Genomic DNA, 25,576 nt, shown 5'->3' with positions numbered 1-25,576 from the left:
TACCCTTCTTCACAAATTGCTATTATTAAGATAGGTCACCATGGGTTAGATTGATTTTGGGATGTTTATGTTATTTTGTTGGATGTATAGTTGTTGAACATATTCAAACTTATGTGGTTTAATTGTTGATTAATGAAAATGGGAGGTATTACCTTATAATTGTTATGAGTTGCTATTCTAGATTACAAAACACGAATAAGTAATGGATTCCTCAAATATTATTCCTAAATAGTTATTTGATTATAACATATGTGACATAAGCCGTTTCACCCATCAAAAGAATATGTGACGATTTCAGCGTCACTTAGTGTAATTATATAATTATGGGATCATATTGAGTGACCCAAAAAGCATCACTTATAAGTCTGATATGAGACAAAAAACATAGGTCACTGAATTTTATATTTTTTGACGCTAATTTCGTCACATGTTAGAATGATAAGTAATGGAAGAAGCGTCACGTAAAAGGAAAATATGTGGCGACTCCAATATTCGTCACTTAAACTATCGGTGACGCTGTATAGGTGACGCTAATTGTGATGCTGAAATTTCGTCACATATAGTCAAATGTGACGATTTTTCATATTTATGTGACGAATGTTGGTCGTCACAAAAGCCATGTTTTCTTGTAGTGCAAGCTCGATTTCACTGCTTTGGAAGTCTCTGGAAGAAACTACCTGAAGTGGGTTCAAGATGTGAAACTTTATCTTACTACAAAGAGTCTTAGAGCTACTATCGAGGAACCAATCGACGATGAACCCGTCGATGAAGCTCAGAAAGCTACTGCAATGATCTTCATCTGAAGACACATCCATGATGCATTGCAGACTGAGTACCTCGCAAAGGAGGATCCACGTACCCTCTAGAAGATCGCTTTGATCACTAGAAAGACATTTACTTGCTTGAAGCAAGACACGACTGGCAGCATTTACGCTTCCAAGACTTTAAGTCTGTGAATGAGTACAACTCTGAAGTTTGTAGAATCCGATCACTGCTTAAGTTCTGGAAAAAAGACTTAATCGAACAGGATCTCCCAGAGAAGGCGTATTCGACCTTCAATGCCACCAATATTGTCCTGCAGCAACAATATAGGGCACAGAAGTTCACCAAATTTTTGGATTTTATTTTTCTAAGACATGTAAGGGTGTTTTTATACCCTTAGTGGCCGAACCTACTATGAGTGGCCGAACCCCCCCTCCCTTTAAATTCTAGGTCTATGGTTTAATTTTTGGACAATTTTTCTAAGTCTTTGGAATTAATTGTTTGGTGGATGATTATTTTATTGATATTATTTCTCAAATTGATTAATTGAATGAATGAAATTATATTTATACATGTGACTGATTCAATTAATTTATTTCTAGGTATGACTAATAGGGAAGTTAATTGTCTGGTTGATAGCAACTACCCACACCATACTACGTGAGAAACACTATTTTACTAACTTCGTACCTAAGAATGCACCTCTGAGAACCCTCTCAGGCCCATCCAACCTAATAGAAGGATATGATAAGGCCCGTATAATGTTTTCCAATGGTACTGAATTAACCATTGAAAAGGCATTATATTCTCCACATTTCGGAAGAATGTTGCAACCATTGAAGAGAATGATTATGAATTTCTCTGTATCACTTCTTACGAATATGGCCGGAAGCGTATTCACGAGAAGTTGGAACGTCTCCCAAGTGGGTTGTACATAACAACCATTCGAGCCCTCGAGAAACACTACGTGGCCAGTCCTATGGCTGGGTTATAGGACACTATCCTGCTTTAGCATGATTAAATAAGACACCCCGGATGAGATATGATACGCTGTATCCTCAAAGTATCTTATGGGCATCACTTGAAATCTTATCATGGTCATTCGCTTTGCAAAGCATGCTCCCTGGGGAAGTTGAACATTCAACCCTCAATTACAAAGATTATTCACGACCCCCTAAGTTTCTTAAGAGGATTCAAGGGGATATTTGTGGACCTATCCAACCAATATACGGACCATTTAGATACTTCACGGTGTTCGTTAATGCATCGATAGAATGGTCACATGTCTGCTTATTGTCCAAACGCAATGCTGCATTTGTGAAAATCATAGCACAAATTATTAAGCTTATGGTTAACCACCCTGATTATCTGATCAAGTTGATTAAACTGGATAATGCTGAAGAGTTTACGTCACAGACTTTTAACGATTATTGCATGTCTGTTGGGATTGATGTTGAACATTTTGTACCCCATGTTCACATCCAAAACGGCCTGGCAGAAGCTTTCATAAAGCACCTTCAAACGATAGCTCGAACTTTGGTTATGAGAACCAATTTACTAGTATTTGCCTTGGGCCATTCAATATTGTACGTAGTTATGTTGGTCCACTTGAAACCCACCACTACCCAACCTCATTCACCATTATAGTTAGTTACTAGATATGAGCCTGACGTCTCGCATTTACGTGTGTTTGGGTGCGCAATTTATGTGCCAATAACGTCATCACTATGTACCAAAATGGGTCATCAGAGAAAAATGGGAATCTATGTCTGTTATGATTCGTCATCCATTATTCGTTAATCAGCACATTTTTACAGATTGTCACTTCGATAAGACAGTCTTCCCGTCGTTCGGGGGAGATAAGATCACTAACGTTCTTGTAGAACGCCGCGAATTGTCGTGAATTACTCCCACTATGTCTCATTTAGATCCTCGCACCCCTCAGTCTGAAACTGAAGTGCGACGTATTCTAGATCTTCAGAGCATCGCTCAAAGCATGCTGGATGCTTTTACTGATCTAGCAAATGTGACGAGATCACATATACCAGCTGCAAACGTACCTGTAAGGATGGACGTACTTAACGTACGTCGTAACATCACTATGGAAGGCCGAACCATCCCTGAGGGTGGGGCGGCCGCACTTCTCACACGGTATGATACAATGACGGCTAGCCAATCACCTACTCCTACCCTAAAGCGTGGTAGGCCCCCTGGTTCAAAGGATTCACAATCCCGAAAGAGGAAAACGGCACAAACTAATTACTCTAGTTTAAATTCAACCATTGCTTACTATCTGTTCCAACGCATGAGGTTATTCTAGATTACGATAATGTCTTAGATGAGACAACCCGGCCTTCTGAGAATCGTGAGATTTTGGTCCATTACGCAGTATTGGATGAGGTTTGGAATCAGAATTAGATGACTGTCGATGATGTATTATAAGGTTTGGAATCAGAATTAGATGACTGTCGATGATGTATTCACGTATATTGTTGCTTCTGACATCATGCTTAGTGATGACATTGAACCACGTTCCATTGATGAATGTCGACGTAGAACGGATTGGTCAAATTGGAAATAAACAATCAAGGTCGAACTCAATTCGCTTGCGAAACAAAATGTGTTTAGACCTGTAGCTCTTACTCCACCATATGTGAAGCTTGTTGGCTACAAGTGGGTTTTCGTGAGGAAACATAATAAGAAGAATGAAATAGTATGATACAAAGCACGCCTCGTACCGCAAGGCTTTTCTCAATGCCTTGGGATTGATTACGATGAGACATATTTTCTCGTAATGGACGTCATAACGTCCCGTTACCTTATTAGTTTGGTAGTTTCTGAAAAACTGAATATGCAGCTTATGGACGTGGTAATGGTAGTTTCTGAAAAATTGAATATGCAGCTTATGGACGTGGTAATCGCGTATCTCTATGAGGATCTAGATACAGAAATGTACATGAAAGTTCCAGAATGACTTCCATTGACTAGTTCAAATAGTTCTAGACCACAAAATACTCTCTCGATTAGATTGAGGAGGTTACTCTACAGATTGAAACAATCCGGGTGGATGTGGTATAACTGTTTGAGTGAATATTTGACAAGTCAGGGTTATATGAATAACAAATTATGCCCATGCATGTTCATAAAGAAGTTACATTCCGGATTTGTGATCGTTGCAGTTTATGTCAACTACATGAACCTCATTAGAACTCCCACAGAGCTAGAGGAAATTGTCATGCACTTGAAATAGGAATTTAACATGAAAGATCTTAGGAAAACTCGATATTGACTCGGCCTGGAGATCGAGCATTGTTCGGATGGAATCCTAGTACATCAATCGAACTACACCCAGAAGGTGTTGTGACGTTTTAATGAGGATAAAGCGAAGCCTTCGAGTACACCTATGGTCATACAGACTCTAGATGCTAGACAAGATCTCTTCCGTCCCAAGAAGGATGAGGAAGAGATTTTGGACTAGACCCAACATCTCATTTGCTGTTAATCTTTTAGCTAGATATAGCAACGCGCCTACACACAGACATTAGAATGGTGTTAAAGACATTGTCCGCTACCTCAAAGGTACGATGGATTTGGGCTTGTTCTACACCCATAAATCCTCGAAAGAAGCTGCCGCCCCCCTCAGTCCTTGGGTTGATTCACGCCTCGTTCATTACGCAGATGGTAGTTATCTATCAAACCCACAAAGGGCTGAAACGGGCTATGTTTTTACTATTGGAGACACCGCTATATCTTGGAGGCCTACCAAGCAAACGCTAGTTGCGACTTCTTCGAACAATGCTGAAATCCTCGCCTTGCATGAAGCCTTGCGAGAGTGCTTTTGGTTAAGAGCAGTTATGGAACATATTCGAAACACTAGTGGTCTTACTTCCATCATTGACCTTTCTATGACGATCTTTAAAGACAATGCAATATATATTGAGCAATTAAAGAAGGGATACATTAAGGGAGACGACACTAAGCACATAGTGCCGAAATTCTTTTTTCTCACCAGCAACAATAGCATTAGAACATTGAAGTTAAGCAGATCCGTCCCAAGACAACTTGGCCGATCTCTTCACCAAGTCATTGCCCAAGTCTACTTTTAAGAAGCTCATCCAAGGAATCAGTATGCACAAATTATCTGCATTGAATTGCTTATAGTTCTCTTATTTGGAAGTTATGTCTAACTCAGGAGGAGTATCCTAAAGCATACTCACTTCATCTTAATGTACTCTTTTTCTTATGATTATGAGCATTTTTTCCATTGGGTTTTTGCTACCTAATGAGGTTTTGATGAGGCACCCATCATGGGATGATCATACTCCGTTGAGTTCACTACCTTCGTCTTGTTTGACGTTTGTTTTAGACATTATGCATACTTCTCACTTTTCTCATTAGTCTATGGGTTTTCCCTATGCCTTGAGTTTTACCATAGCGAGGTTTTGTGAGTTTTACTACCTATGCATACTTACTTTCTTATATCTGAGACTCGTATTCATCCGTTGTACTGACGACTCCATCAACTGTTCTACCTCATCTGCTGAAGATCTGATGCGACGTTTGGTTTAAGTATTTACACACTCAAGGGGAAGTGTTGCAGTCCTATTGAATTAGGAATGTGATTGTGTAAATCCTAGTGTATCTAGGAGTATCTTGTATATTCCCTTTAGTAGTTTAATTCATATTAGAGATGTAATCCTATTAGGGGAAGGATTCTACCTATTCTACTACTATAAATAAAGGCACAAGGGGGCGATACAACATACACCTTAAAATTACATATGTCTCTTCTCTCTCTGTTGTTGCCGGCCTCTCTACCTCTCTGTCATTTATACAGTTCAGTCAAATAGGCCTACAACAAAAAATATGGGAACAAAAAAATTAATATAAGGGTACATATTAAAACTGTAAAGAAAATTGCAACAAATTAAAAAAACAAGGTTGTAAATTAAAAATGGCTACAAACTAAAAGTAGAAAATATGATACAAAGTTTAGTCATAAATATAAGGGTTTTTGTCACAAATGATCCCTAAAATTGACCCACCCCATCAAGGTGGTCCCTAAAATTGAAAATCAATCAATGTAGTCCCTGAAAATGAGTGTCGCAAATCAATGTCGTCATTCTGTCACAATTCTGTTAAAAATTATGTTAAGTACTGACGTGGCACTTAAATGGGTCCCACAAATTTAATAAAATATTATTTTGTGAATTAAACATATTTAAATATAAATAAAAAAATATTTAAATAAAAAAAAAAGATGATTGAACACTGTTCATCACCTTCTTCCCGTGAGAATAATTTTTTTGAAGTTTTTATGTTTTAAATTCTTGACATTTCTTGAAATTTCCTCGTTTTTAGCTTGATTTAGTGTTTTTTAATCTGGGTTCTTGAAATTTTCTGATTATTGGTTCTGGTAGATTTTTTAGTTAGATTTTTTGTGAAGAAAATGGAGTTTAGGTGAAGAAAATGGGTTAGATTTCTAGGTTCTTGAAAATTTCCTGAGATTCTTGAACTTTGTCCATGGGATTGTTCCGGTACCCGTTTCTGTGACGGCGAAATCGGCTAGGAGGCCGTCGAAGGTTTGCCACACAAAGGTGGAGGAATAGGGTGGGAAAATCCAATGGCCACCATGTGTGAGGCCAAGATCTTTCAACTGACCCGGGAACCCAGCCACAATTCCAACGGCAGCGCTCTACCCAGAGAGTGGGAGAGAGGGTGTGGGGTGGGTTGTAGTGGGAGGTTGGGATGGGAAGAAGATGATGAACAGTGTTCAATCATCTCCTTTTTCTTATTTTTTATGTTTCAAGTTTTTAATTATAAAAACTAAAAATTGTTTTTTAATATTTAAATCTTTTTAATTCACAAAATAATACTTTAATAAATTTGTGGGGCCCATTTAAGTGTCATGTTAGCACTTAACAAAATTTTTAACGGAATTGTGACGGAAGGACCACATTGATTTGCAACACTCATTTTCAGGGACTACATTGATTGATTTTCAATTTCAGGGATCACCTTGATGGAGTGAGTCAATTTTAGGGACCATTTGTGACAAAAACCTTAAATATAAATATAACTATTTGTACCATACTTAGGGCCTCTGTATTTAGATCTCGTATAAATACTCGGGGGACTTAAATGTAATTATGTAATAAAGGAAGGGGCAAATATGTAATAAGTGAGGATCCCTTATTCTATAAAAGGACTTATCACCCTCACAATTAAGGGAGGCCAATTCCTAAAGCTCCTCACCCTCTCAAGCTCTCACTCTCAGAGCCTCTCAGATTCATTACAGAGGCTCTCTCTCTCCCCCTCAGAAATACAATACCAGTGTGGACGTAGCCCAAATCTTGGGGTGAACCACGATACATCTTATGTTATTTACATTACTTGCAGATTCACGGTCGGATTTACGTTGTTCCAAGACCTCTCTGGTTTTGTGCATCAACATTTGGCGCCGTCTGTAGGAATCAACACGAAAAATTATGTCGGTTCTCTTTCATTTTTTTTCACCTCCGCCGTGAATTTTCAAAAACCCAAGAACCCAAAGCTTTCATAAGAAACCCAGAAACAGAAAAAGATCCAAATCTCAAACACTCCTCAGATCTCTCTCATGTTCTTGGGCGTCCACACCGACAGAGACCTCTCTCTCTCGGTCTCTGCTCATAAAAAAAAAATTCCCAAAGATTTCTTTCTTTCTTACAGCAAGTTCACAGTGCTCCAGCCGGCGACGATCAGCAATGATACGCTCCCAGATCACACCGGACTCCGCCGGAAACATCACCGCCCCCACCTGGAGCTACCTCATCGAGTGTCGGACCACCTGGAACCTTGAAGCCACCTCCACGGCAAAGTCGTCATGGTCACCGGTGCTTCCTCGGGCCGCGAGTCATGCTTAGACTTGGCTAATTAATCCTCATAGAGTAGTCTTAAGCTTTCTGAGACCCATCATTCTCCTTAAGCTTTCCTCCCTTGATCTCCGTCGTCCACTTGTACTTCTGCTCAAGCACGTACTTCTCCATGAGGCAATTTTTTTGCAGGACCGAACCCATCCTTCTCCTTAAGGTTTCTTTCTTTCTTCTGCGGGACCGAACTGAAAACCCGATTCTGGGTCTCATCGCCGTCTTTTGTGTTTTTTCCCCACTCTTTCAGTATTGCCTCTGCCTCTGCAAAACCTGTACTGAAGCACTCATAGGTCTCTCTAAAGAACAACTGCTTGCCCGTTTAAAGGAGCTACAAGTCGATTTTCCCCAACATGAACATCCTGTTGTTCTGATAGTTAAAGCTCAGGGGAGGATTAGTGGCCTCTCTCCTGGCCTTCATGGTTTCCATATCCATGCTTTTGGTGATTCCTCCAATGGTTGCAATTCCACTGGACCTCATTTTAATCCATTGAAGTTCAGATAAGGAGCGTCACGCCTCGATTTAGGTAACCTTGTTGCAGGCCCAGATAGAGTTGTTGAGGTCTCTCTCCAGGACTGGCAGATTTCACTGAGCGGACCTGATTCCATTCTTGGGCGAGCAGTCGTAGTACATGTTGATCCTGATGATCTTGGTAAAGTTGTGAATCTGCGATGAATCTTCTCCTCACCCGTTGCCTCAATCGCGACCGAGCTCACCACTGGTCACCCCTACCTCGCTTTTTCCGGCGCTGAAGTCATCACCTTCACAAACCACTTCACAAACCAGGTCCCATCTCCTGCGAATACCACGAGCACTAGTGGAAAACAGGAAGAAGATAAGTTTTCTTACAATATTTCTATTATTATTCTCCTTTGTGTTGTCTGCCATATGCCAAAAGGAAGAAGATAAAAAGAAAGAAAAAACAAAGAAAAAGGAAAATGAGGTCTGTAGGTAGAAAAAAAGGAAAAATATGTCTAGTATTTCCTGCATAATAGTCGATGAGGCTCACGAAAGGAGCCTGAATACTGATCATAATGCCTGCAACAACTGATGCCAAAGGTCTTTCGAATATTTTTATCATTGTGGAATCTTTTATGTATTGGGGATGAGTAAAAAGGAAGTGAGTTCTATTGGAGCAGGAGATCAAGAAAAGCAGAAAGGAAAAGCAAAAAGTAAAAGCAGAAAGCAAAAGAAGATAAAAAGAAGTAGACATAATTGCGGTGGTGATGGCATGCATAAAAGGGAATTATGGGCGTGACCCATTGAGCAGAGGGTCGGATTTATTTCTGAATGATATAATTTATTTTTCTTATCTTTCGGAGATATCTGTACAAACCCCATCAGAGGGTAATAAAAAAAAACGGCAAAGCCCAAAATAAATGAGCTGGAATGTTATGTGGAAGGCGAAGGCCCATAAGCCCAAAATAGCACCAACCAGGTGATTAAAAGTACGCCCAGTACTCCAAAATTATTTGGCAACCTGCCGCTATTACCATCAACCAGGTGATCAAAAGTACGCCCAGTACTCCAAAATTATTCGGCAACCTGCCACTATCACCACCAACCAGGTGATCAAAAGTACGCCCAGTACTTCAAATCATGCATGAGCATTACTCATGTCAATCATACATAAACATTCATGAGCATCACTCATTCAATCATACATAAACATTCATGAGCATCACTGATAGGAGCATATTTATGTGACTTAATTAGCTTGTTTCCTTGCATTTACATTTCTAGTACTTAGTAATTTTAGTATTTTAAGCTATTTTCGTGCAATTTCAGGTTTTAAGGACAAAGTATGCAAACATGTGCATTTTGGAGCCTTTTGGAGCAGTTTTGGGCATGGAATGGATAGCTTATGCTTAGAGCAAGGTGGATGGACGAAATTGAAGATCAAAGAAGGCTAGGAATGAATAATGAGATGAAAGAAATGAAGAAATGAAAGTGAAAAACAAAGAATTCAGAATTGGAAGCCAAAATTTCTAAAGTTGGAAGTTTCTATTCTTGGAGGTTTCCATCTTTGCCTCTAAACTTTCCTAATCCTAATTCACCTATGTTCCAGCTGCAAGGAGGATTCCTAAATATGTTAGGTTGCCTAATTACATATTTCTAGAAGCCCTAAACCTTCCCTAAAGTCCATGCCACCCCAAATCTGCAAGGATCCTTCCTTGCCGCAATTCCCTTTCCCTTTCTCTTCCAAAATCTGCACATATCCCTCTTTCTTACCTATGTTCTGACCCAAAATTGCATTACCCTTTTGTCTCAATCATTGCCGCACAAGGGGAGAGGATTCTTACCTATTTTGTGACCCAAAACACATTCCTAAATCTGTCCTATAATTTCTGCCGAATTTCCCTTTCCTATTCTCTTTAATTCCTGCACCTTTCTTGCCTATTTTCCATTGATTTCTGATTCCAAATTTAATAAATTTGTAGCCCTTCCTTTCCCTATAAATAAGACCCCTTTCTGACCATTCTAAGCACTCCACCCTTCACCATAACCAACCTATATCCATCCACCACCACAAATCACCACAAAAACCTTCAACCATCCCTTGTGCCGCAGCAAAGAAGAAGGAAGGAAACCCTTGGACGTGCTTGCCATTCAAGACGTTGGATTGTTGGAGCGTTTCTAGGTGTTTTCATTCTTTGTTTTCAATGTCTAAATTTATGTATCTTTGTTTTGCGTTTATGAGGAACTAAGCCCTTCTTGGCTAGGGGCTATTCAATACCATGATTATACTTGCATTATGAATTGATTACCTTCAGTTGTTATTTCATAAGTTGTGAATTCAATTTGCTTAACCGTTTGATTGATAACTTATTCTTGTATGTTTATTAAGAGTGCACACTTAGTTTTCATGCAAGGATTTGAAGCTAAAATATAAGGAAGTTTCACCTAATAGTTACAAACTTATATTTGCAAGTAGTGGATGTCGCTTATAAACGATCATGTTAAGTGAATTCTTGGCAAAAGTTTCATGCTTTTCATAGTTACAATTGCCTTGTCAATGCTTATAGTTTTCATGAAACTTAATGATCTTTGATTGTACCTTTATTGTGCTTTTCACGTAGGGGACTTTTAGAGAATGCTTTGAATTGTTGTATGTGCTTTCCCATCCAATTCATTAACTTAAGGAGAACTTGAAGGTTAAAAAAGTGTTGTCACAGTTAACCTGGAGTATTGAGTTTCAAGACTTATTGAGAGAAGCAATTGGAAATCAATTTGAATGCAAGTGTGTCATGTGTGGAGAAGAACCCTCTAGTTACCCCATATCTCATCAATTCACCTAAATTTGCTTAAGAATTTGTTTAAATTGTTCTTGTTTTAATTTACTTATTTTCGTCCAAAGCCAAACCCCCTTTACTTTGTTAAGTCATATTAGTTAGAACTTGTCTTAGATTGTGTTTTTAAGTGTTTTGAGCCTTTAGAAACCCAAATTTCGTCCAAATTGTGTTTAGAGCTCAAAACTGCCCAGTTTGTGTTTTTAGGCAGTTTTGAGTGTTTTTAGCTTGTTTTGAGTCTTTTGAGTTTGTTTTGAGTCTTTTGAGTCTAGTTAAGTGTTTTAAAGCTTAGTTTTATCTATTTGAGTCAGTTTAGAGTGTTTAGCAATCCCTCCTAATCCCCGGTTTAAGAACGATCCCTACTTATACATATACTACAATTGTCAACAAGAGGGTTTAATTTGTGTGTTAAGTTAATTTACGCATCAATCACTTATGTCAACATTCATGAGCATCACTCATGTCAACATCCATGAGCATCACTCATGTCAATCAACATAAACATTCATGAGCATCACTTATGTCAATCAGCTTTAAAAGCTTCATTTACAAAAGCTCTAGCTTCAAAAACTTCATTTATAGAGTTCCAGCTTCAAAAACTTCATTTACAAAAGCTCTAGCTTCAAAGGCTTTATTTACAGAGCTCTAGCTTCAAAAGCTTTATTTACAGAGCTCTAGCTTCAAGAGCTTCATTTACAAAAGCTCTAGCTTCAAAAGTTTCATTTACAGAGCTCCAGCCTCAAGCTTCACTTCCAAAGCTTCACCTACAAAGCTTCAGTGCAGGGTATACAAATACCGTCTTCGAACAACCGCCACTTCGGCCCATACATGGATTCAATATGAAGTCTCCAGCCAACAGACTCTATTAACCGAAGACTTGGGGGACTACACTATGTACCATATATTGGGCCTCCTAAAAAATACTTGGGGGACTTAACCCATCACTTATGTATTGAGGAGCGAGCCCTTATTCTATAAAAGGGACTCCCTCACCATCATTAGAGAGCATCAACTCTAGCACATTATTTATGTATTGAGGAGCGAGCCCTTATTCTATAAAAGGAACTCCCTCACCATCATTAGAGAGCATCAACTTTAGCCCATCATTCATGTATTGAGGAGTGAGCCCTTATTCTATAAAAGGAACTCCCTCACCTTCAACCGCCACAAGCCGAGCCAACCAAGGCAACATAAGCCACAAGCCGAGCAGCCTTGCAACATGTGCTACATCTAGTTGAGCCTCATTTCACATTAAGCGCCGCCTCATATCGAGTATTCAGCTCTAGACGACATCTAGTTACTTCGGCCCACACATGGACTGAATTTCAAGTCTTCAGCCAAAAGACTCTCTTGACTGAAGACTTGGGGGACTACTGTTTGTACCATACTTAGGGCCTCCGTATTTAGATCTCGTATAAATACTCGGGAGACTTAAATGTAATTATGTAATAAAGGAAGGGGCAAATATGTAATAAGTGAGGAGCCCTTATTCTATAAAATGATTCATCACCCTCACAATTAGGGGAGGCCAATTCCTAAGGCTCCTCACCCCCTCAAGCTGTCACTCTCAGAGCCTCTCAGATTCATTATAGAGGCTCTCTCTCTCCCCCTCAAAAATACAATAACAATGTGGACGTAGCCCAAATCTTGGAATGAACAACGATACATCTTGTGTTATTTACATTACTTGCAGATTCACGGTCGGATTTACGTTGTTCCAAGACCCCTCCGATTTTGTGCATCAACAATACCAAATGTAACATTTCTAACACTAAACAAATATATTTAATAATACAATTTAATTATCTTGACACGTAAATATTTATTATTGAAATAATGACATTCATTAAAACCTAAGGACCTTGATTAAAAGTTGGAAAGGAATACGGTTTGAATCAATGGTATAGAAAAAAAAAATGGGAACCTAATTTCTCCTTAAATAAAAGATCAGTAATTACATCAGTGGTTCTTCAAATTAAACCACTTGTTGTTCCAGAGACAACCCCGATCTTGCTAATCTTTGAGCCACCGTATTGGCTTCTCGTCGAGTGTAGGTGAGTTTGATATGAGGGAATGAACCGAGAAGTGTCCGAGCATCATTCACGACGTGTCCAGTGCAGAGGTATCATTCGCTACCCCAGATTTAAAGCAGCTAAAACAAGCTGTGCATCTCCTTCAAATTCCACCAAGCCTGCAGAGGGCAAATATAACAGCTATCTTCGCCGCTTCCATCTCCGCATGCAAAGGTTCCCGTATCATCACGGATAACTACACCCACACCCCCTACACCTCCGTGCTCCTCCCAAGTCCAGTCAAAATTGCATTTGAGCCATCCACTCTCCGGCTTCTTCCATGTCGGCACAGTAGAGCGCTGTGTGAGTTTTGTCTTACCATGCCACTTTTTAAACTCCTGCAGCCATGCCATTCTTGCATTGAATTTCCAGAGGAGGCGTTGAAGTACCATATTCCAGTAGAAGGCATTCCTTTCTTTCCAAATGCTTCAAACAAGCACAAGTACAAGATCAAAACTTTCCCTAGACAAAGCCTTTGACAGACTCGCCATCAATTTAGTAGAGAATTAGAATGAGGATCCTCTCCGGATCCTCTTTGTGAGGATCCAGGCGATCCGTTCATCGTACATCGTGCGATCAGAAATCATTTTAAATTTTTTTATTTAAAAATATATACAAACAGTACCTGACGAAAACTGACCGCATGATATACGATAAACGGAGACGATGTGAGAATCCTCATTGCGAGAAGAATATTCAAAAAAAACAAAAGTGTATTTTGCCAAAGGTAAATTTGAACCACATTATTTTGGTAGACCGATTGTGAGACTTAGCTCACTCTCTTACCTCCTTAGTGTAGATACTATCATTTGTTTAAAAAAAAAAATGATACAATATCAAATTTCATTGTGCAATGTGCTTTTAGGTCATAGAAACGTTTCATGAAAGTATTTCTCGAAATATTTTCAACAAAAGTAATCTCAAACAGACCATTCGTGACACTTTGGTCCACCGGTACTTGGTCTATATGCTCTATTGAAAAAGATTATGAACACATTGTGGTCAAGGCAGTCACTAATATTATCCCAAAGGAGAACAATTGGTGATTAATAGGAAAATAATAATCTTTCAAATGAATTAGAAAAACAATTAGTATGCTTATCAAAATGGAAATAAGAATTAATATGAATCTATAATTATGGTTAACTGTTGTTGGCCATTGCGTGCCAAATGGAAGCTTAGCGTATTATGCGACCTAAAATAAGTGTTATATTATTGTAATTAACGTTCCAAATTAAGCCACATCCCTTCTTGTTTAGAAGAGATTTTTCAAAGTATGGAACATGAAGCAATACGTCTTATGTTATTATATAAATAGAGAATACTTCATTGTCCCAGTTGTCTAGTTGATAATCCTATAAACCAGTAACATTTACTATATGATCTTAAGGGTAAGGTCTCTTAGAATCAAACTCTCTATTACCATGATTCTTGAATTGCTCGTGATGTTGGGATAGGCAATGGTTATAACGGGTGGGTAACTACAATTATTTACCCATAACCGTTTAAACTTTTACTCACATAACTGTCTACCATTTGAGTAATTGCATAAACGATTATATTTATACTCATAACCGTTTAAAAACGGTTACACCCATACCCATAACCATTTATAAATGGTTAGCTATATACTCATAACCACGTACCCATTTAACTATAACCGCATCCCCATTTTTAACCCGTTTATCCATTTTTAACTCGTTCACCCCTTTTATACACATCTACATGTTTTTTAACAACTTGAAAATAAATAAATAAAAATTTGTCTTAATTTTCTTTTTCTGACAATTAAACACCGTCATATTTGACAATGAATCAATGAGATTTTTCTTACCCAACGTCCTAACATCAAACATTAATTTATAACCACAATAAGAATTTGGAAATGAATTAACAAGAACATCCATACACATGATCATGAAACATTGATTTATAACCAAAATAGCAAGACGAACGTAGTTATGTGACAGCCCGTCCCGAAATATAATTTTTCGAAGGTGTGAATTGCCTAAAATACCCTTAGACGGTTGTGGTGTTGTGTGGTTTAAGTTGTGTTGTGGACCAATCATTTTCTTCCTAACTCTTTGGACACAATTAGAACTAAAGGTTCTAATTGTTTTGGTTGGTTGTAAGAGAATCAGGACCACACACACACACACACACTCTCTCTCTCTCTCCCATTGACCCTATCTCTCTCCTCTCTCTCGGAATTCTTACCATTTCCGTACAACCTGTACGGACAAACCCCAAAACCCTTTCAAACTTCACAGATCAAGGTTGTAATTAGTGTTTTTGGACTCCTTGCAAGCTCAGGAGTCGAATGGTGGTGGTGGTTGGACATGAAAACCTCGAAAACCCAAGAAACCTTAATCTCCGATTTGAGCACTGTTCATGCAATCGTGAATGTGAGGTTTTTAGAAGATTTTAAGCTACTGGTGAGCTTTAAGACATCAAAACGAAGCAAATTAGACGTTGGGAAGCCGAGTTTGGCGAGTTTCAAGTTTGGCCGGATTATCGAGGTTCCTCCGGCGAAATCCCATGAATTTCAAGGCTCGAAAGTGGTAAGGTTTTGTTCCTCTCGTCCTAAGCTTCATTTTGGTACAAATTTCATGAAATTTGGTTGGGAAATGAACGGGGTGAAGATTTGAAGTTTTCCAATTTTCCAGCGACGACGTCGATCACCAGAGTTCAAAAGTTGAAGACGACGGAATATTCCGTCAAACTTGACGGAATATTCTAATGGCGTCAGGTTAGTTTTAACGGAATATGCTACTTTTGATGGAATATTCCCTAACGCCGTTAAAGATTCTGTTAGGCGTACCAGGCACGTGGCCGCGCGTGGGGGCGCGTCTGGCCGTGCCTTGGTCGGCACATGAGGGTGCGTGGGTGGTTGGAAAATTTTTCTAAAAATATGAGGATGTTCCTGAGGTTGAGTAGGTCATGGTGGTATATTCAAATACCCCATTTGAGCATTGTATGAGAAGTTATTTCCTAGTTTTGTGTATGTGCTTTAAATAACGTTTATTCAGTTATTTCGCATATAAGTGAGACCTATCTTGAGGACGAGCGCCATCAATCGAGGCTCGAGGGCTACGACCCTTCGACATACCAGTGAGTGGGCTTTTGGTTTTCCGTATATACCTATATAATTGAGACTTTTCCCAGAAAATGAATTTGAATTATTATACATTTTGAAATGCCATGCAAAGTATCTGCCTATTTTATTTATGCATTAGTAGTTGCATATATTTATGATTGGTGCTATGGACGCACATGTAAGTGCCAGGTAAGTGCATAAATTAAAGTTATGAGATTGCTTCGGTTATGCGAGATATGGTGTGATTATGATGTGATGTATTGAGAGCTCATAAACCTGCACCTCGGTGTTAGTGCTCCCACCCAGAGTTAGGGCACAGTCCTTCACGTGATGTTCACCTCCCGCACCATATGCTCACCTTGGATCCAAGTTAGGTGCACAGGCTTGCCGTAGAGACCACTTTAGGTGCTTCCGACTCGTAGGTGACCCGCGATCATTCGCACAACCTTCACATGATCGTAGCACTAGAGCTTATTTATTTTACACCTAGTCTTGTCGTACAGACCACTTTAAGTGGTTTCGACTTGTGTGCAGGATTTGATTTGATATGATTGAGATTGGTTATGAGCTATATACTCAGCCGTGCAGATTCAGTTAGAGGGATTTGGCTGACGCAATATTTGTCATTGATATATTTTGCCTGAATTACTTATAGCATTGCATTGAGATACTTTGGCATGGTATACTTCTATGGATTTTCATCTTGAGTATGATTTCCAATTCAGCTTATTATCATTATCATGATTTATGGGAAATTATACAGATTTTATGACGAGGGGTTAGAACTTTTGAGAAATGAAATGATTTTGAAAAGCTTTGTTTTTGCCCACTCACACTTTCTGTTTTGCACCCCTCCAGGTTTTAGATAGCAGTGCTTGGGTGGCTCACGAGGACTTCGACGGTGGTTCTAATAGAACATCATAAATGTAGGATCACCTTTGGGTGTTTTATAATTAGTACTTGTTCTGCTTGACTACATCTAGGATACTGATACTTTGGTTGTGTATTTCACGTTAAATCTCGCACTAGCACTCTATCTTAACTAGTTCTGCTAGTAATTTGTTTTTTTTTTCCTTCGTATTTCCTTTATATCTTTATTGCTTCCGCACTGTGCACATGATTACGTCACTCCCACGTGACGGCCAGCACGTCCTGACTAGGTCGGGGTGTGTCAAGTTATATATATATGAAAACACGTCAACAATTTAATTCCCTTCTAACCAACATATGTTTAACTTTAGAATGCAATGCATGATAAATAAACTCAAACTCATAATTAGTAAGATCTTTCTGACGTTAAAATTTATTAATTTAGGGTTCTAGTTATTTTTTAATTTTACATATATTAAAATAAACGGTTAAATGGATATTTGTTTATAACCGCGGGTAATACAATGAACCACTCATTTAAATTTCACAGGTAAATGGTTAAACTTATAACCGTTTATTTATCTCAACGATTACCCATAACCGTAGTTGTGAATTTTAAATGGGTAACTAACTGCGGTTACTCATACCCGTGAGTATTTGCCTATCCCTACTATGTGTATAAAGTTATATTTCTCCAGAAAAAAAAAAGAAAAAAAAAAAAAAAGTTGATAATCTTATAAGTTTGTAACTATCTGTTCTACATAAAAGTGTATTAGTAGGGCTATCTAATACTACCTTCATTCTTTAACCCTTTCCTCCCAACTATATGATGTATTGATGAAAGATTTAATTGCTCATCTGTCTCTCACCGGTACAACTGATAATTTGAATTTTAATGGAGGTTAGCAATATGTCATCATATAGGATGGCCCTCCCTACTGCTCCTGTCAATTAAGGGTCCTTTTGACAACTAAGTTTTCTTTAAAATTCAACATTTCACAAACCTTCATTTATGTCCATTAAAATACCGCAAAAAATTTGTGGATTGCTTGGCATATGAAACCGCAGCATGTTTGAATTTATCCTTGCTCATCACATATTTGACATTTTTGCCAATAACAAAAATCCCTGTATATAACTATATATCGCAATCACATCTTGATATAATTTCCCATAAATATCTTTTGTCTACTACTAACGTTCCAAATTGACACCTGTATCCATCTCTTCTTGTTTTCCATGAACATAAACATGTCCCCTTTGTCGACACTGCGAGGAAGAATGAACCGCAAACTCATTTGAGATTAAATTCCCAACTAATCTAGCAGCTTACACAATATAGATTCTATGAGCTCGTTTCATGTCTTGGCTTCGACAATCCACTAGATTCAATGAATGTTAAATAGAAATATATACATGGACGTCAACTAACATATTTTTTCGAATCCTACCATTTCCGATTTCTTTGTGATTTCTCTATCTTTTACTTTCACTTGGACAAAGTATGCAATTTGGCATCCATATTTGCATTCAACATTCATTGAATTTAATAAGTTGTTCAAGCCAAGCCAATCTTAAACATCCAATGAGGCCTATGTCCAATACTGGAGGAAAAAAAAATCAGATGTCAAAGGTAGCAGATTGTAGATTATGTTAGGAATTTTGTATCAAACGTTACTAGCTAAGTGTGAAACGTAGTAAGAAGATAGACAAATGATAAAATAAGAATGCTAAGTAAGGGTAGATAATATTATTTGTTAAAAAACAAACAAGTAGGGGTAGGCTTGGCTGCTTATAAAAAGTCAAATTTTCCTTCTAGCAGCGGCACTCTCAGAGCTTGAAAATGACTTGGGTAATATTTATTGAACTTGGAAATTAAAGTTTTAGAATTTCTCTCCATTATTAAGTGAGATGTTTGATGTTTGACTCCATGAATAGTAACTTAGTAATTTCGAAACTAAATTATGACTAGCTCATAGTAAAGCTCAATCATCACCCCACTTGTTATTGTTGTATATAAAAAGGAAGAAAAAAATCTGCACATCGAAAGCTTGATTATTAGTCAATATATGTGACAACATAAAACAAAGAAAAGATACATTTAGCATTCCTAAATTAACATTAATTTTGAAAAAGAAACATTTAAGTCTTATAGAATATGGAAAAAGATCATCGCCAGATTCTTTTTCTGGGGATTCTAGGGATCTCGTGATCGTGATCGTTCATTGTACGTCGTGCGGTCATTTTTCGTTAGGTATTATTTATATTTAATTTTAAATTTTAAATTTTGAAATGATTTTTAATCGCACGATGTATTATAAACGATCATGATCACGAAATCCTTATGATTCCCAAAAAAAGCGTCCGGCGAGGATCCCTTTTCATAGAATATGATGATAAAGTTGCAAATAATTGGTCAAATATAGAGGTCTTTAGCCTGTTAGTCTACTTAATTAATATTATAATCTGCAATTCTTTAGCTTTACCATCCGTTGTAGTTTAGAGCATCTCCAAGATATGTCAAAATTTTATTTCATGGCTGATGTGGCAAATTGAATACAAGTGCTAAATCTTCTTCTTTTCCAATAGATGTGTCAAATATTTATTTTATTATTTTATTGGGCCTAGAGTTACATTAACTATTAAAAAATAATCAAAATTAGTTTTAGTTTGTATTCTATTGGTTGTTAATGGGACCCATGCATTAAAAATTAAATTAAATGTATTTGACTTCTTCCTTGTTTGCTGTCAAAAAAGGCAGCTAGAAAGTAAGGAGTCAAATGACTCACATGGCACATCATATATGGCAAATCCATTGGAGAACACTTGAATGTCTTTTAATCTTATTTGGCATATTTGACATCTCCTAGATGATCTTATGCGTGCAAAACTACAATCTGAAATCGCTTTCGCATCCAAAAAGGAGTGGGGATCCTCGTCATATTCTCTTTGTGAGGATCCCGAGGTGTAAAGATCCTGAGAATCTTCAAATCACATCCGTTCATTATACATCGTGCAGTCAGAAATCATTGTAATTTTTTTTATTTAAAATTGAATATAAACAGTACCTGACGAAAACTGGCCGCACAATATACGATAAACGTATGTGATTGGAGAATCCCCGAGATCCTCACAAAGAGGATCTGGCGAGGATCATCTCTCACCAAAAGGCAGGGAATACTACAAAACAAGTCTTCATGTCGGATCCTCTCTCTCCAAAAAGGCAGGGAATACTACCAAACAGGTCTTCACATTGATGTGTAACTGACATAAAACAAAGTTTTTTTTTGTTGTCATACGATAGATTTTGTTAGATTAAATGTTAGATTAGCCCCGACGGGGTTCGAATCCACCCCGTCATGCAAGGACCAAACTCCTTTCCACCATTGTGGTAAAGGGTCAATTGCAAAAAAATAAAAATAAAAATAAAAATAAAAATAAAAACAAAGTTAATTTGAATGACTAGATTTTAGTAATTTCTTTTTCCTTCTTGTTTTTGCTAGATTTGTGCGAATAAAGTTTTATTTTCAATTTGAATCATTCATTTCTTGTATCATTCAATGCTAGGTAAGTATTAAAGAAAAATCCATTTTCGAGGTCTTATGAGATATAACCCCACACTTAGATGGACCATAATTGTTGGAACTCAATTTGTCCCACATCGGACAGAGGGAAGAAGAAAGAGCAATTTATATAGAATTATCCCACTCTAACTAACATCGATGCCTTTTGTGATAAAACTCCACACTTGAGGATTGTGCAGATGGTTAAGTGGGGACAAACAGTATCAGTGTTGTTGGAGTGAGCCCTCGGCCCGTCGACCTGAAAAATTCTACAATAATGCTTTACCAACCCAATGTTTGGCCACTCTTTGGGATCCCAATGGGATGCTCTTTAATAATCCAAATATATAAGTCTTCTCTCAAAGGTCTTTCTTGAATCCAATGCCATTGAAATCTGAATTCGTTTGACCACTCAATCAAATGGCTGTCATTTTTGCTTTTTTTTTTTTCCTTAAAGTATCATACTCGTCTATTTACTTGACTCCAATTAGACGCATTAACGGTTTCAGATTTTATCTTATTTTTTTGTTAGGATGATCTTGAATTGAGAATTACAGAAATAAATAATTCAGTTTTTGTTGGATAATCTTGAGTCGAGAATAAAAAAATAGATAGTTCGAATCATTAAAATAGATCCAGAGCAAATCCCACCAAGTGTTTTTCCATGGATAGAAGGGAACTCTCAGTTATACATATCCAAACCGTCCGGGTGGGTACCGCAGGATATGAGTTGGCCGTGATGATGACATGTCGACAAGGGGTGTATAGGCAAATTATCCAAAATTCTTTGACTTTTGGTCTTCTCAGCAAAGTTATTATGGAGTGATGGGCTTACTGGTAGAAGAACATGCAGAATTGAAGAACTTCAAGAGTTTGGCAACCGGCTGCTTTCAAGAAGTTATTTTTAAATGTCAGGCATGTTTAATGTAGTAGATTACTCTCACTATCACTTTTTCATCATATCATGCTGCATACATGAAGAAAAACTTGAGTGAAATAGATTCATGTAACTCCTTTATGTATCTCCCTCATCTCACGACTGGACCAACTAGCATTAGCTCAAAACAGCTCGAGCTTGCATTGGATTCAGCTCGACAAAGCTAGGCTAGTGCAAGAAACAAGCCGAGTTTATGTTTGGGTTGATAAGAAACAAGCCAAGCTTGAACATTGGTATGTTAGGCTCGTAAATATTAGGTTATAAAAAACTTTGGGAAGAGGAAAGGAGTCCAAACCCTTCTACTAACATGCATCTGTGGCTAGAAGCCAAAAATCACTTTAGGCACCTCGAAGATTTTAGGAAGTCAGGTTAAGGTAAGACAATCTACAAACTTTTTGGTAAAGCATTGACATGGTTTCCAGGTCCACAGTTGAAGGAAGTAGCAAGAAATCTAGAGGCACACCCATGGGATGCTTCAATCAAGCACCTTCAAGAACACACCCTTTTACTTTCCCGTCTGACAATTTCGAGTCGTTTATTGAAACGAAAATTTTGTGACGCGAGTTTTAATGGCAATGAGATGAGAATAAGTTTGTGTTTCACCTAAGTTGGAAGTGTAAGGTTTGAGTTTCATTGTAACATATTTGTTAAATAATATTATAAGGTTTAGGAAAAATAAGACAAATCAGTAAACTTCGGCTTTAGTTCAAAGATCTCAAATCATTACATATAGACCAAGGTCTGTCAGTATAATTTGATCAACGAATAAACAAAAACTAATTAACTCGCAAACTCGTACTCATTCGTCAGCAGATTTTCACTGTGGACTTGACTGTATCCCGTGACGCTTGAAAAACTCTCTAAATCCGTAGGCACTAGTGTCGTAATTGAACTGGAAATGTGCAGATATGACAAAACAGACAACGCGTGAGAATAAAAATGGAGGGGAAAAAAGATAACGAGTCTCTGCATGCATACATAAAAGTAAAAATGGTTTCCCTAGAATATGGAGCGATGTAATCAGGTTGGAATATGACACAGGAAAATTCACTTGAGAAAGAAACAACATAATCTGTAAGTAAGAGTGGAAACTTACGGGAACAACTTTCACAGAGTACTTTGTAATATTTGCATCAGCAACCCTTCCCTGGTTTTGTGCATGAATATGAAAAATTTTCAATAAGCGAAAGACGAGCAGTTGCATAGTGCCTAAGAGGTGTCTCAGTCAAAAATACAAAAGAAAACCTTCAGCATATCAACAAAGCATGTCATGGATGGACAATCACCACTTTCCCTTATTTTCCAGAAGAGTACAAATTCGGGCTAAAATGGAAACTTTATGATGTCGATACAGGATTTAGTTTCCATTTTTACCCCCGAATTTGTTTGATGGCCTTCAACACACTACAATGAAAAATTAAATGCATGATGGAATCCTGATCATACTGCATGCCACCAAGACTTTTTGAATGCTATAAAATATGAAACGGACTCGCTTCAAGTTCAAGGTTCAAAACAAGAAAATTGTAGAGAAAGATATGTTGTCTTACTTGTTGTGGACTATGAAATATTTCTATAAATGGATATTCCTTCCTCTGCCGTGTTATACAGAAACCAGGATATTTTGGGCATTCGACCTGAAAATGCCAATGCAAGAACAAAACATATAAGAGACTACTGTTTCCAAGGGAAGATTAACATAAAATTATGTGAAAATTGGCTCAAGAATCAGGGAATCAGGCTTTCATCAAAGACAGATCTTTTTTCTTCTTTCTGGTGTGAGCAGCCCTCTTCTTTAAACGTAAAACTTCCCTCTTCGAAACAATGCCAATAAAACCATTGGGCTATAAGGGCCAAAGGTAAAGGCATGGGCTTTAATTCACACATGCTGCTTATAAATATGTTTTCAAGGCTCATGCTAGCGCACAACATGTTTGAGCATTCATAATTGAAGGCAAACAATTGATATCATTAATAATTAATGGTAGTATTTAGTTACTTACGCGCATAAATTTTACATGGGGATAAAACTCAGCTGCAGCTTCCTCCAATACTCCATCAAGATGTTTTGTGAGATTACACCTGCAATATCCAAAGCAAGTATTTAAACCTTCAATTGAAGAGTATAGGTTTAACATCAAAAATATTAAAAAAAAATATTGATGGAGACCAGCTCTAGATGACCTGAGGGTGAATGCAACAACCACGGGATGGCCTTCATGAAGGAGCTGGACAAACTCGCGTTCTGATGTAAAATGGATGACCCTTGATGGCCCAAGATCCTTTGGATAGCCAGTATAATACCTTACATAACAGACCATAAACATAAGGAGACTGAAGTGAAACAAACATAATACAGTCAAATTGATTAGATAACATGACAAGAGGCGGTGTAGGCAAAGCCCAGAATTAAGAAGTGCCTACATCCTAAACTGAACTTTTAAATACTGCATCAAGATTCAAGACCAATGGAAGTAGTTCAAGATACGAAAAACAGTAGTTAAGGGCCTTAGAATAACAGAGACATATCATCTTAAGATCGAAAATGACAAGTTAAGTAAAAATATAATGTTCATACTTGGATGTTGCACGTAGATGGCTGATCATTTGATCAAAAAGTGATGGCTCCCCCATTTAATCCTGCACGTTAATTTGATAGTAGTTATGCCACTAATGGGCGCTATAATACGAGAGAAGGAAAAAACTCAAAAGATTCATGAATCATCAACTCTGTTTTTTCCCACATCAAATTGAAACCAGCTATTCCCACTGAGAACCAGCGCCAAAAAACCGAAAGGCAGCCAACTGCTCTCTCGGGCATTTCATCAAACACATCCAGTGCTCCAAAACAAGGAGGAAATTTTCAAGGTGCCCGATATTCAAGCAGGCACTCCACGTGTCACAATACAAGTAGAGAGACACGGAAAAATCTCTCGGAAGGAGAAAAACGCAGCTGCGTTCTGTTTCTTGACGAAATGATAAAAGCAACAAACTTGGAATCCATGAAAAACTAAACATATTTGGGGATTATAAACATAACAAAATATGTATAATTACGGTGCAGAAGAAGAAGAAGATGAGAGAAATCACAAAGTACCTGAGTGGGTCGTGCCCAATCGAGCTTTTGTATTAAGCGACTTGCCAAATCCCAAATCCCAAATCCCAAATCCCTGCTGCTCTCCATCAAAAGCCGCTGCTGTAACTACATTAAATTCAAATTTGCCCCCTTAATTTTTGTTTTGTCCTACTTTGGTCCCCCAACTTTTCTTAAACGTCCCAAATTGATCTGCAGTCAATTTTAGATATTTCAGAATCTCGTAAATTCATGCCAATTCGAATATTTTGGAAGGGGAGAGGATCCTCTTTGTGAGAATCCTGGAGATCCTCCAATCACATCCATTCATCGTATATCGTGTGATCAAAAATCATATTCCTCCAACGCATAAGGAATGACTCGCGAATTCCTAAGCCTCTTCTCTTCTCTCTAGCAAATCTCCATCTTTCTTCCTTCACTAAATTCATAATGTAACACGTTATCAACACGCTCATGTTGTTAGGCTGAGAAATCGAAGAATTTTGGAAAATGATCTTTTACAACCACCATTCATAGATTTTTATTGTTTCCATCCAATTCAAGTTATTCTAAAATACGAAATCAATATTTTATAAGCCTTGATAGCATCAAAAACATTCACACTGTTGTGACATATGTTCTTATCAATATGTGATTGTGTAAATCCTAAGTAGAGATAAAGTAGGAATCCTTTGGGATCTAGACGATCTTCCCTAGTATACTTTGTATTACTTGGAAAGCAAGTTTCTCTCCTCCTAATTACTATAAATAAAGGCACAAGGACTGGGGAATTAACACACAATTCCTCAAGTCTATTCTCCAATCTCTCTTCTTCTCTTTGCCGCACATCTCTGTAAAATATAGGCCACAACACGTTATCAGCACGCTCTTCACACTATGCTTAGAAGAATTTAAAGAGAATTTATTCGTCTAGAATCAGGGGAGTATTACGTTTCAATTATTTTTAATTGATTAAATCTTGATTTTATTGAATTCATATATTGTT

General features: G+C 37.7%; 1 protein-coding gene and 1 long non-coding RNA gene across 3 annotated transcripts; one reads left to right on the top strand and one right to left on the bottom strand.

The window, feature by feature from the left end:
* The first annotated feature begins 15,184 nt into the window (after positions 1-15,184).
* Positions 15,185-17,195, top strand: LOC114822080 (uncharacterized). The gene is made up of 3 exons (XR_011577344.1): positions 15,185-15,591; positions 15,697-16,141; positions 16,986-17,195. It is a non-coding gene; the product is annotated as an uncharacterized lncRNA (long non-coding RNA).
* Positions 17,196-22,180: 4,985 nt separating this feature from the next.
* Positions 22,181-24,933, bottom strand: LOC103426676 (uncharacterized). Of its 2 annotated transcripts, none has more exons than XM_070815775.1 (7): positions 24,595-24,933; positions 24,076-24,137; positions 23,682-23,801; positions 23,501-23,579; positions 23,048-23,134; positions 22,594-22,644; positions 22,181-22,389 (listed from the first exon to the last, which is right to left on the bottom strand). In XM_070815775.1, the coding sequence occupies exons 2-7, from the start codon at positions 24,129-24,131 to the stop codon at positions 22,315-22,317; spliced, it is 468 nt and encodes a 155-aa protein (XP_070671876.1). In that variant the 5' UTR covers positions 24,132-24,137; positions 24,595-24,933; the 3' UTR covers positions 22,181-22,314. The 2 variants fall into 2 exon arrangements, 1 of the variants encoding a protein (XP_070671876.1); XR_011577431.1 differs by lacking the exon at positions 22,181-22,389 and adding an exon at positions 22,743-22,901 and having other exon boundaries at positions 22,616-22,644; positions 24,595-24,699.
* Positions 24,934-25,576: the final 643 nt, after the last annotated feature.

The sequence above is a fragment of the Malus domestica genome, chromosome 16 (assembly GCF_042453785.1).
Source record: "Malus domestica chromosome 16, GDT2T_hap1".
NCBI classification, from domain to species: Eukaryota; Viridiplantae; Streptophyta; class Magnoliopsida; order Rosales; family Rosaceae; genus Malus; species Malus domestica.
The sequence above is the reverse complement of the archived record's forward strand: the minus strand, read 5'-3'. Positions and strand labels throughout refer to the sequence as shown.

Excerpts from the sequence above, each read along its gene's own strand:
- LOC103426676 (XM_070815775.1), bottom strand. The coding sequence starts at position 24,131 with ATGGGGGAGCCATCACTTTTTGATCAAATGATCAGCCATCTACGTGCA. Across the intron at positions 23,802-24,075 it reads CATCTACGTGCAACATCCAA|GTATTATACTGGCTATCCAA; the intron begins GTATGAACATTA and ends CTGTTATGTAAG. Across the intron at positions 22,390-22,593 it reads ACTCTGTGAAAGTTGTTCCC|TTCAATTACGACACTAGTGC; the intron begins GTAAGTTTCCAC and ends GCACATTTCCAG.